General features: G+C 37.8%; 2 protein-coding genes across 2 annotated transcripts in view; one reads left to right on the top strand and one right to left on the bottom strand.

Moving 5' to 3' along the window:
- On the top strand, positions 1-1239 carry LOC111332384 (synaptosomal-associated protein 29). The gene has a single exon (XM_022937704.2). The coding sequence runs from the start codon at positions 41-43 to the stop codon at positions 764-766; it is 726 nt and encodes a 241-aa protein (XP_022793439.1). The 5' UTR covers positions 1-40; the 3' UTR covers positions 767-1239.
- Positions 1240-2511: 1272 nt separating this feature from the next.
- LOC111332380 (SH2B adapter protein 2) overlaps positions 2512-13388 on the bottom strand; it is a 16121-nt gene continuing 5244 nt past the window's right edge. Inside the window, exons 5-8 of the mRNA XM_088743985.1 lie at positions 10947-11081; positions 9758-9901; positions 7919-8121; positions 2512-4858 (exon numbers count right to left, since the gene is read on the bottom strand). Of these exons, the coding sequence (XP_088600111.1) occupies positions 4493-4858; positions 7919-8121; positions 9758-9901; positions 10947-11081 (848 nt within the window). The 3' untranslated portion in view covers positions 2512-4492. The remainder of the gene's footprint in view (positions 4859-7918; positions 8122-9757; positions 9902-10946; positions 11082-13388) is intronic.

Genomic DNA, 13388 nt, shown 5'->3' with positions numbered 1-13388 from the left:
AACTACGAAATGACGTCATTATATTCAAACCGAAAACAACATGTCCGCTTACAGTAGAAGAAGTGATTTTGATTTCAGTCGCAAAACAAACCCGTTTGAAGACGATTCCGACGATGAGTTTGAAAAGGTCAACGGAGATGAAATACGGAGTCAGATGCAGATGGCAAGGGAAAGGACAACGGAGAGTACAAAACGGTGTTTAGCTCTGATTGAAGACTCACACGACATGGCTGTCAAAACCGGAGAAGAACTCCAGTGTCAAGGAGAAAAACTGAATCGAACAGAACGCAACTTAGACAAGATAAAGAGCGACATGAAAATCGCAAAAAGACACATCAAATCGGTTAACAGCATTTGGGGAGCCTTGGGCAATTATTTCAAGAAAGCTCCCCAACCGAAAGAAAACACTCAACAAACTTCGAGTCATACCGACAGTGGTTTGTCAGGTTTAAAAGATGACTCTTCTCTGTGTTATCCCGGTAGAGACCGCGAAAGTGGAAGCAAAGGCTACGGAGCATGGACAGGAGAAGCTGGTCAATTTGAAAGAAGGAGCTTTTCCTCGCGTGACCCATACGAAAGGGAAATCGACGCAAATCTGGATCTTGTGTCACGAGGCTTAGGCCGGCTTAAGGAAGACGCATTGATACTTGGTAGCGAGATCGAACGGCAAAATGAACAGCTAGACAGAATTGGAGTAAAGGCAGATGTAGCTTACAAAACGGTTGAGGAATCAGATAAAAAAGTTCGACGGATCTTGAGGAAATAACTGACTTTTAGCAAATATTCCATGGAAATTCCATGGAATATTGAAATGTTGATTTATGAATATGCCATTCCTGGCATTGATCTGTGATGGATCATGAGAAAAATGAGCTTGAGTTGAAAAAAGTTATATAACTTTGATAAAGCACTAGAAAATTTCTAAAGGAACAATCTGAGGAACTGAAAAATGAGTTTGAGTTTAAAAAAGTGAATGTAGTTAAGCACTAGACAATTATTTCCAATGATGTTTGAGATCACCAACAGTTTTTATGAACCTCACAAACTTTATGACTTTATGGCACATCTGTTATTTTAAGTTGCAGATTGTTCCTTTGTAGTGGATGTGATTGTTGAAAAATTAAATCATGTTAACTTCAAGTGTAGACAGTTCCATTCAGACAAGCAATGCAAATTTGGCTTCATTCTTGTTCTGTTTTATACAACACTACAAAACACAGATAAAGTATTTTGTTCATACTCTCTTTTGTATTGCATTTGGGCTGAGGATTTTTTCCCCTTTTTGCCTCTGGTTGTCTACATACCACACTGATTGGTGCAGTTGTTAAGGCTTTTTCTGGTTTCCATACAATGGATTGACCATCAGTCTTACTCCTCCTACCACTGAGAATGCTAGACCACAAGACCCCCCCCCCCCCCCCCACACACACGCATGCACGCACACATCAATACTCCTTAGTGGAGAGGTGTCAAACAGGTTAATTTTCTCATCCAAGAAACAGCAATCAAACCTGTCTCCTCTGCATTACTACAATCAGGTGTCTCCCCTTTATGCAGCAGTAAATTAAAACTCCAGACAGGAGATATTCGAGGTATTACGATTTTGTATTTATTTAAGTTATTCCTCAGTCACACTGCTTAGCTCATTATTCATTGGCTACTGTTCAGAAAATAGATCCACAATTTAACCCTGTGCACATCCCTTGGAAGGACCAGAGATGCAATTTGGGAGAAATTATGTCAAAATAAATTATGTGATGGTTTTGGGATAGCCAGGCATTTGAGAAATCAACATTTCAGGGAGCTCCGATTGGTTAAGGACTAGACCTGCTACAAGCACTGTTTGGGAAATGTATTTTTCTTAGGCTAAATGCAATGCTTTCACTGGGACTCTTTTCACCCCCAAGTGTGCATAGGTAATACCAAACTGTACTTGAAATTTGCCAATTAATTTGCAGATTTCATGGTATTGATGTCAGTCTTTCATTCAGTAGGACCACCAATATTCCAAGTCAATGTAAAGAGAGACAAGCATCTAATTTCTCGTGAAGTATTGCCCCTGAATCAAACAGTTATGTCACAAGAATAAAGGAAATGATTGGAAACTAAACATGCTTTTGATCATATGCAAATTCTCAGTACCATAGCAAATGTGTTGAGGACAATATGGAGAAAATGCATTCTGTTACAAGGGTGTTAAGGGTCCATGTTGAAAATAGCTCAAGCAGTGAGTGGCTGTAAGACTTGATGACAATGGCACATCAAGTCACTCAACACTATGATCCCCACGAGGTAATTACCAGCACCTAATATCTCCTTACAATATCAAACCTGACATAAACATTAAGGTCACCAGAATAAAGGAAATGATGAGCAACTGAAGATGCTCTTGATTTTTAACCAATTTCTCCTTGTCAGAACCATAGGAAATACACAAATAACAGTATGGAGAATATGCATATTGAGCAGGTTAGGGTGTAAAGGGTTAACACAAGAATGCACTCCCATAGCTTCTTCAAAATAGAAACTTTAATTCATTGCTATTGATTCAGCTGTATCAAAAGATCAAAATACAGTGGAACCTCGATTTAACGAACCTCTATTTATCAAAGTCCTCAGTATCATGAATGAAAATTCAGTTTCAGCTCAGCTTAAGTTACAGTAAAATGTATGCCACAGAACCTCGATACAACAAACCTTTGATATAATGAACCAATTTCTCTAGTCCCTTGGCACTTTGTTAAATTGAAGTTCCACTGTAATACTTATCAATATGCTTTCAGTAATGTTACATATTTAAGACACTTTATCTCACTCCCCTAAGCCAGCCAACCTGAGCACCAGCTTTGCAAGATAAAAAAATTCACTACACTTGATGTTCTAATCCTGTGCGGATGACGGAATGTATCAGAATTGCTACAGGTCTGTCACATAGCCAATGCTTGATTTCCCTGTAATCATCTCCAAAAATTGAAAAAAAAAAAAAAATTCCTAAATCAATGTACTCAATGTTCACTTTTCCAGGAAAAAAAAAAAAAAAAAAACACTTGTGTTTTTGATTCCTAACTTCTATCAGTAAAAGAACATTAAATTTTATCAATCCTCTCTTGCCTTGCTTGAGGCAATGTGCTCACAAAAAAAAAAATGCAAACAGTATTCCCTACCTTTTCAACCTGAAAGTTTGAGGAGCAATAAGTAGAGATCTGTTAACTAAGTAATCATAATCTTAAAATAAAAATTACTTCATAAAATTTATGATGCACCAAAACAAAGGCACTTTTTTTGAAACATTAAGAATTATTGACTGATAACAATTTTTGTTCCGACACATTGCTAAAAAATCATATATAGGTGGGGACCTATCAAGTAATTAAGTTTTACTAAATCAAATGTCAAAAAGGTGAAATTACAAGTAAGAGACAATGATGCAAATAATTTCTGGCACAAGAATTGAATGAGTGTTAATGCAATTGTACCATAATTATAATGAAATCTTAAAAGTGATTTCACTACAAATTAAAAAAAATAAAAAATAAGATAAAAAATAAAATAAAAATTCTTAGAGCTTGTAGTGGTAATTATATACTTAGGTAATCAAATGAATTCAAGTAGACTCATACAATGTTTTTACACAATCATGTGCATTTCTTGATATTTTCAAGAAATATCATTTGATTGATTTTTAATAATTTACATTTCATTTCATCTTTCTGCATGCCATTTCAGCTTTACGTATTCTTTATGAAAAGCTCTCAGCTAATGGGCCAGCTGAAATTTTGGCATTAATATTAAAAATCACAAACCTTATGCAAGAGAAAGCAATTCTAATTATACCACGAGGCCTTCTTTCTGTGGTACTCAAATTACAAACCATAAATAAATACAAAAATATTATCACCACGGTGGGCAAAGTGTTACTGGTCATATTTCACTTAAGAATTTATATTACTGTAACCACACAGAGGAAACTAGAGCATAAAAATTTATTTGGTTGGAGAGGGTTCAAGAAAAAACCTCACATTTTATGGCAAGAGTGTACAAGAAAATAATTGGTCTTGGCTTGACTGCTTGGTAATTATCAGAATCTGATGTAAGAGTGATAGCATTTGAGATGGACAATTCAAAACAGCATTAGACTATTTACACAGGAACAGTCTACTTCAAGAATTCTACATGTTGGTACCTTGTCTCTGCTTCATTTTTGTGGCACTGCCCTTACCATCACTCTCTTAACCAAATGAATGCCTGAAACAGGCTGTTACCTTATGATTTCATGACCTTGAGAGGCCTTTGGAATAACCTCTGTATAGGTTATGGTGAGACTTTCATCTGCTTAACTTAATCTATTGTTAACACTGATTTCATGTCAAAAACTTAACAGAAGAACATACAACCTCAGACAATAGATAGATACATACATACATACATACATACATACATATGTACATACATAGCTACATACATACATACATACAAAATTTACTTTTAAAATTCAAACAAAGGCATACTGATTTTCAACCGCCCTAGAAGGTGCCTGATTGGCTGTATTTGATGCAATTCGAACAGAGCCACCTTGGATAGTTGCTGCTCTAGTTATCCTGTTTACTTGAAGGCTGTGAGAACGACGTAGACCACCTTCACCTCCATTGCCTGCATGGGCATGTTGCAAGGAGCTTCTAGATCGCGATGAACCAGAACTTGTATAAACCACAAAATTTGTAAGCATTACATCAGAAGGTCCACCACTCTCTAGCGGTATTGGATTAGCACGAAAGTGCTCCAACATTTCAAAAATGCTCTGAAACCAGAGATGCTGGACACGACATTGGCCTTCCACATTCAAGGCAAGCCTGAGATGCTGAAATACAGATTTTTTCAAATTGAGTGTTCACTTAACCACGGCTGTACTCTAAGAAAAATTGAAGGGAGCCCAGTGCTCTGAAACTGTGAAATCCAGAGTGCCCAGCATATACTTTTTATGAAAAAACTAAGATTCCTGAGTCACCCAAGAGCAAAAGTAAGGCGCCAGGGGCCACCGGGCACCGCTAGACCACAGCCCTGCACTTAACCCATACTCCCAAAAGTGATTAACTTGTAACTTCTCCCTACAATATTTGTAAATTATCCAACTAACAGGTAACAACAATACTCAAACTTATTGGGTACATGTAGAATTTTTTTCTTGTCTTCTAAATTCTTGCTATTTAACAAAATAATCACCACAGCGTACACTATAGACCACTTTCATAAATGGCTGCCGTATAAATATTCTTTTGTTTAAATTAAAATGAGTCCTTCTGGCCTCGCTTGAGATAATGTATTCTTTTGAATTTTGTACTGGAGAACGAGGCCAGTAGGACTAATTCAAATTTAAATAAAAGAATATTAATCCGGCAGCCACTTATGAAAGTGGTCGATTGAGTTATCGATGCAGGAGGGAGGTTGCTACGCACGAAAGAAGCGTAGAGTCACATGAGGCAATAGCCAAGAGCGACCTTAGCTTCCTGAGGGCTTAGGAAACATCCCACTGCAAGTGCATCCATAACTCAATAGTGTACACTGTGGCATTCACTATTTGCTTTATAAGATAACATAGATACATTGTAGCAAAGAGTTTTCTTTCATTTAACAAATCTTACGAGACCAGAAAAAACAAGCACACGCAGGAAACTAGTTTGCTCATGTCAGCAGCATACACCCATGGGCAAATGGTGGATGCTGAATTGACCAATCAGAGTGCACGCTTTACTTTGGCTATGTTATAGTAATTTACTAGCAAATGTGCAGCAGCTAAAGGGGAAAACCACAGGGAGCCCATACAATCTGTTTGTGTAGCCGATTGTTATTTTATAGTAAATGTACCAGATTTACTGTTTGCCTCACCTATAGCGATATAATTAATGCCGACTATGTATATAAAATTCATCCAAATGGACCGGAGCTAGCCCTCGAAGAAGATCAAAATCTAACAGTATTAAAGTGTTTGGATGTGTAGGAAGATTCTCATGTGCCAGCCAGAAACCTTCACGCGGTTGCCTTTTTCTGATTGGATGACATTAAACGATGACCAATTCAAAATACCATCGTTCAATCAGAAAAGGGCAGTCAGAAAAGGGCAATCAGTGTGAAGGTTTCTGACTGGCACATGAGAATCTTGCTACACATCCCAGATGCCCTATTATTATCCAACTACACTTCGTAGAGTACAAATAACACCAAAGACAAGTACAAATATCATTCGGTATTTGTACTCTAGAGTACTGGTTAAACAGGTTTTCTCGCATCGCGCAAGCGAAGAGTTATTTGTATTTTGACTCGCCCTATGGGCTCGTCAAAATACGGCACAACTCGTAAAAATACTCAGTGATACTACACAACAAAACGTCTAATAAGATTATATACTGTGGGATTTTGATTTTCTTCGAGGGCTAGCTTCGGTCTGTTTGGATGGTTTTTTGATTGGAAGGTACAAGGAGAATCGTGAATCTTTTGACCTTAATGCTGTGAAGTTTGGAAGCGGAGCGATGCGATTTTCGGGGGAAAAATTGCTCGGGCGCTGGAACTCTTTCAAAACAAGGTTTCCACCCTTGTCTTTCTATTATAAGTGACAGTCAACGACGAACTCAAACTTATTCAAAATCGCTCAAAAAATCATTTTTGAGGCAAAGGACAACTATACACTACTTTCAAACCGGCAGTCTAAATCCCACGGGGATCAATGAACACTTTTCATTCCACTAATTTATTTATGTCTTTCTCGTTGCCATGCTCACACCAATAACGTAGCTCCATTTTCTGCATTTAAAAGCACACACAACCCACAATTCCTCTATTCGCTCCGACGAAGGGCTAACGCTCGAAACGTCAGCTTTTGTAATCATTACGGTGGCCAATTCACCATTTCAACTTTGTTGATATATCCAAATTATTTCGGTACTCCCACCGACGCAGCCCCAAAGAGTTTCTTTCGAAACTATCAGCCTTTATACACTACAGGTAAGGTAATTCAACGTTTATTTCTCATTGATTTACATACATAGTCAGCAATATATCACTATAGGTAAGGCACATGGTAAATCTGGTACACTCATTATAAAATAACAATTGCCTACACAAACAGATTGAATGGGCCTCCTGTGGGAGAACTAACAATCAGAGCTTGGAACCCTACAACTTAACTTTTAAATCCATTCCCTAAGAATGCAGATGAAAAGCTAGAAGAAAGGACAATGGTTCCCTTACTTTTTCAGTAATTTTTTATGAGTTAAGTGCTACAACATTGCTGAATTTTTGCATGTGTACAAATTTCTGAACTTTTTAGATGTTTTCTAAAAAAAACAGTTTTAGCTCTATCCATAGAGCTAATCGCTTCCCAGTTAGCTCAATAGATAGAGCGCTGGACTGTTGTGCAGGAGGTCGAGGGTTCGAGCCCCAGCCGGACAAACACTCAGGGTCTTAATAATTGAGAAGAATTAGCTACCTTTCTATGACATCAAGAAATGGTTAGATATTCTAGTCTTCTCGGATAGGGACGAATAAATGGAGGTCCCATCTCCTGCAGGGTTAGGGGTAGGAGACGTTAATTTCTCACACACAAGATTACTGTGTGATGAATGTCCTCCCCTGGGGTGGGATGGGTGGATTAATACATGTAGAGGGCCACAGGATTATCAGTTTAACTACTGTCACGTGCTACCCTTTTGAAATAAAGTCTCTCTCTTTCTATAACCTAAACTTAAAGTCCAAAAAACATGCATGTCTGGAAAATTACATTTTACACTTCTGTGATAATGATCTTTAAAAAATAATGGAAGCAAAAGGTATTCACTATAATCCAAATGGCAGTCTTGCTATGCATCATGAGCAAAATAATCCCCTTTATTCTCCAAATGAAACAGCTAAAACAATGGAAACTTACCTTTGCTCTTCCTTGGTAATTAAATGTTAAGACATATTCCCCTCTTCTTGTTTCACTTTGCCTTATTAGGAATATCCCATGCCACTGCTGGCCTCCCTGTGACACCAGATGAGAGGCCTCTACCCTTGCTAGGGTTCCATGGAACCATGGGTAATTTGCAAGAGGATGATTTTCCATAGAAGCTGTAACCCACACTGGATTTTCTGAAAGAAAACAATAATCAAAATAAATAAGATACTTTAAGTTTGTTGTTTACATGAAAATGATGGCAAATTACATGCCTTTCTGGCAAGAATAAGTCTTTTGTGTGTGGTAATAACAAGAAATAAAATCATTTATCTTAACTTGAACAATACAGGTTACAGAATTAAGTTAAATTTTCAAAGCAAGCATTTTAACCCACATTAATTCATCAACTTGATCCAGTTAGTTAAAAACCTCTTTTTGTAATCATATTTTCCCATGTTTTTATTTTGTTGCCATGAACAATTATTATTTTTTAACTATACGCTTTTAAACTAAAGATGATAGTACAGAAGTGTTTCATGGAAATCAAGCATTTTGTATCTTAATAATTTGGATATGTCAACAAAGTTGAAGTGGTTTAGATTTTAAATTGTACATATATATTGTTTTATTTTTAAATTTCTCAAATTTTTAGGTAGTATTTAGTGTCCCCAGTTAGTGGTTGTATAACTGCTATTTTAGATTTGACACATAAATAAAGGTTGTTGTTGTTGTTGTTGGTAAATTGGCCACTGTAACGATTACAAAAGCTGACGTTTCGAGCGTTAGCCCTTCGTCGGAGCGAATAGAGGAATTGTGGGTTGTGTGTGCTTTTAAAGGCAGGGAATGGAGCTACGTTATTGGTGGGAACATGGTAACAAGAAAAACAAGAATAAGTTAGTGGAATGAAAAGTGTTCATTGATCCCTGTGGGATTTAGACAACCGGTTTGAAAGATGAGCTTATGTTCAAGATTTTTACGGCTTTCCGTGCTACCTAAGTGTAACGAAAGACTGCAGATTGCCATATGTTGCTTAGAATGATTAGGTAAATTAAAATGTCTAGCGACTGGTTTCGATGTGTCCTTGTCATTCCTTTCCACGTCTTGAAGGTGTTCTCGGAATCGGCCACCTAGTCTTCTGCCTGTTTTGCCGATGTATATCTTTTTGCAATAAGTGCAAGTTATGCAATAGATATTCAATCTTCGCTCCGACGAAGGGCTAACGCTTGAAACGTCAGCTTTTGTAACCGTTACAGTGACCAATTTACCATTTCAACTTTGTTGATATATCCAAATTATTTCGTTACTCCCACCGACGCAGCCCTAACCAGTTTCTTTCGAAACTATCAGCCTAAATCCCACAGGGATCAACGAACATTTTTTTTTTCAACTAATTTATTCTTGTTTTTCTCATTGTCACGTTTCCACCAATAACGTAGCTCCATTCTCTGCCTTTAAAAGCACACACAACCCACAATTCCTCTATTCGCTCTGATGAAGGGGTAACGCTCGAAACGTCAGCTTTTGTAATCGTTACGGTGGCCAATTTACCACTTCAACTTTGTTGATATATCCAAATTATTTCGTTACTCCCACTGACGCAGCCCCAAACAGTTTCTTTCTAAACTATCAGCCTTTATACATTTTGCATCTTATCTAGCTGTGTTCCTAATCAATGCATACACAAAATATTCTAACAATGTCAACACAGGGAGTAAATCATTTATAGAACTTCCATGTAAACCCTCAGACTTACAAAGTTTAGACAACCTCCTTGACGAAAACAACATGTTGCATTACTGCTTGATGTAGATATATGATAAAGAATTCTACCTTCATTAGTTGATTGTGGTGCCCCTTGGGCAGAAATCTGCCGCAACAGATCAGGCTGATTAGGTGGAAGAGGGGGTGTGGCCTCACTGCTTGTTGGCGACCGTGGAGGAAGCTCAGGAGGAGGACGGCCATGGGGTAGATCATCTGTAATGCAATCATTACCATTACAAGTAATGCATATTTATTGTTTTAGCCCAGGATTAACAGCTTGCACAAAATTTGCCAATTTTGTGATTTTCTATAGTTCTTGTAGTGTTTATCAAAGAGCAAACAGGGTTTTGAATGGACATTCACAAAAAATTGGAGGTTGACTTTACTTCTTAAAAAATTGAGTCAAATAGTTATAGCTATCACTCTTGAATTTAACTATAATTCTACTTGGTTTTTTAATCTTACCAGTGTGCATTCAAACTTTATTTTCCCATGTTTTCACCTTATTTTCATAAACTGGGTTTGGTGCTACCCAAAGCCAAGTGCCCTGAACTGCCCAAGTTTATCTTATAAGAGTACTAGCTATTCACTGGGGACAGAGTCAAGAGCTGGAGTTGTGGTGGGAGTTGTAAAAGCACTTCCAACCTTGTGAAAATCGAAGTTAAAACAATCTGAACTGTTTCATTTCTTTCCTATTCCCCTTAAGACTCTGACCCTTAATTATGATCTACTGAAAACTAAATTGTTGCAGTCTCAAGCAGAAGCAAAAGAACCAACCAAATAAATGGCTTAAGAACAGGAAAATCCAGTTTCCACTGGATCATAGGGGTACACAATTGTACCAGGTAAACAGCATCAACATTTTTCTTCCAATTCTGTTTGTTTTTAATTTGTCTAGATTGTATGGCTCTCTGCTTCTGATTACAACCCTGTCTCCAACTATGCTGATAGTGAAAACCAGTCTTTAGGGGGAAACTACAAGCTGCTCCATTCTAGGAGCCTCCCTGTCAATTAGTTAAGTTTCCCTCAGGTTGGAAGTGTGCCATTTACAAATTTATGCTTATATCAAGCCCACATCACAATTACAAACATCTTTCACATTATCATAAATTAACAAACTGAAAAACAAAAGAAATTAACACTTTAATTGCAGTTGGAACTGATTAAAAAGAACAACAACCACACCATTATGGAATTATCAAAATTGATGCTAAGTTTGACATGTACACAATTATAATAATATTTCCTTTCAACAGACCTTGATATGTCGGGGTCTGAGGACCGTGAGGTGAAGAAAATGATCCTGTGGATCTGTTTTGTATGTGAAGTGACGAGGGAGTGTAAACATTCCGTCTTTTTGCTAAATTAGACACTGCACCTGTGGATTTGTTATCTGGACAATGACAAAGGCGGAGTTCACAGTTACTGAACTGAAAGTGGTCACTCGTCATGTCAAAATCTATGTAAAGTCGTGTGCTGTATGTTGCCAACATGCCCTTGAACAGGGGAGAGGCATTTGACTGTAGGATGCGAGGTACATGTAGCTTTTTCTCTGTTTCAATGCAATTTTAGCCTTATGGCATTGCTTTCTTAAAAGAAAGGTGATATCATAGCAGCCTAAATGGCTAATGACATTTGCAATTTTCATTTGAAATTTCATAACATTACCATGAATTTAATTCAGTGTAACAACTGCCATATTGGTTTTTCAATAAACTATTATAATTACTGATCATCCAACTCTTTGCCCCCTACAATAACTAGTAAATGCACGTTTGGTCATTATGTGGAGAAATTTCTCCATGAAACCTGAGACATCTTAACATAGGTGACTTATTAAGTTGGATACTCTCTCACTAATTTTAAGGTTGTTCAGTTATGGGAGGTTTAACTATATGTGACCTCTCGCGCGAAAACGTACACTAACGGTTATCCGTTCGAAGGCGTTTTGCCGTTCACTTGCCGTTCACCAGCCGTTCAAAAAAATTTGCATCCGTTCGCACGGCCAGGGTTACCCGTGCAAAAGAAAATAGCATCTGTTCGCACGTCTTGGGTTATCCGTTCAAAAAAATATAGCATCCGTTCGCACGGCTTGGGTCATCCGTTCAAAAAAATATAGTAGCCGTTCGCACGGCTTGGGTTATCCGTTCAAAAAAAACTTGCATCCGTTCGCATGGCTTGTGTTATCCGTTCAAAAAAATTTGCATCCGTTCGTACTGCTGGTGTTATCCGTTCCAAAAAACTGATAATTATTGGTTCAGCCAGTTACCCCTTGGGAAAAGTAATTAAAATTCAACAGTTCGCACGGCTGGGGTTTCGGTCATCCGTTCAGAAAAATTCTCAACTGTTGTTCATCAGTTCAGAAAAATGTTTAGCCGCATAAACAAGTTCTATAGCAGACGTGCTTTGAAGTTTGCAATTTTCTCTTGGAATATTGTTTGAGAAGAGTTTGCTCTGAGAGGTCTGAGGGCCTCCCCTTAATTAAGATTTTTTTTTAACACCTTGCGGGTGACAGGAACTAAAGTGCGTATTCCGAAATGCTGTTTAAAATGAGTACACACATCAAGGATTGTGTCTTTTTCGAATTGTTTGACTTTGTAGATGTAGGTGTCCTGGAATGTTGTTTCCTTATCGGAATTTCAGCCGTCAACTGAAATGAGCAATCTGTTCCTGGAAGTTTATAGCAATTTTTTTTTAAACTGTTTCGATCGTTACATCATCTTGAGTGTTTTCAGCTTGTGCCACGCGCGTTGATTCGATCATACATCAATTCTTAAGGTTCAGTGTTGTAGCTGTTGCGGGTCGCTTTCTTCTCTTTATTTCAGTCTTAAAATGACCGATTTCACGTTGATGGAAGCGCATAATCGCATTTACTTTTTCTTGCTCCGTGTTCCAACGGATTTGATTTACTTCTGCGTGCCTTTGTAAAGCCTTGATTAAAATCATTGTCTGGTGTTATTTTGGCCCTCGCCCGATATTGTAGGGTTTCTGGGCATTCAGGCCTTTTACCGATGAACGTGAGCAAGCCACTAGCCAACGCTTACACTTTGCCAAGTCTCGCAAAGGTTTTGGGAAAGGAATGAATACTTTCTTCCCCTATTCCTCTAACTCTTTGATTGATTTTCGCCATTTATCGGCATATCTTGAGTCTGTCTTACACTCACGCCAACAACAGTGTTTGGTACCAACCATGCCACTTCCTTTAAGAACGCTAACTCTTTTTAGTGAAATTTCCTGTTGTTTTCTTTCAATACTACAGCTCTCACTGAGACACTTCATTTGAGTTGGTTGCAATGTTTGTCCGAGTGTGTGCGGGGGGTCTCATAGGATATCACATAACAAAATATATTTTAGTTATAACAGAAAGCTCTATTGAAAAGACTGGTAGATATTTAACGAGAAATGTGCACAGGAATGTTTGATTTTGAACTTTAAAAAACAGGTTCTGAGTTAATGCCGGAAACGCAACCACAAAGTCGATATTCAGCTGGAAATTGAATGATGTTTCTTTTCTTTGCTCTGTGTCAAAGTAATCTGGTCGTTGATTTAAAATGATTATCATCTTTACTCGTTCAACCGTTCAAAAATTTGCCACAGCCATTCAGCCGTTCACCGTCAGCCGTTCAAAATTTTTCTACAGCTGTTCAGCCGTTCACTGTCAGCCGTTCAAAACTTTTCCTCAGCCGTTTACCGTGAGCCG

Source organism: Stylophora pistillata, chromosome 13, assembly GCF_964205215.1.
Source record: "Stylophora pistillata chromosome 13, jaStyPist1.2, whole genome shotgun sequence".
Taxonomy (NCBI): domain Eukaryota; kingdom Metazoa; phylum Cnidaria; class Anthozoa; order Scleractinia; family Pocilloporidae; genus Stylophora; species Stylophora pistillata.
Note: the sequence above shows the minus strand (reverse complement) of the source record. Positions and strands in the feature narration are given on the sequence as shown.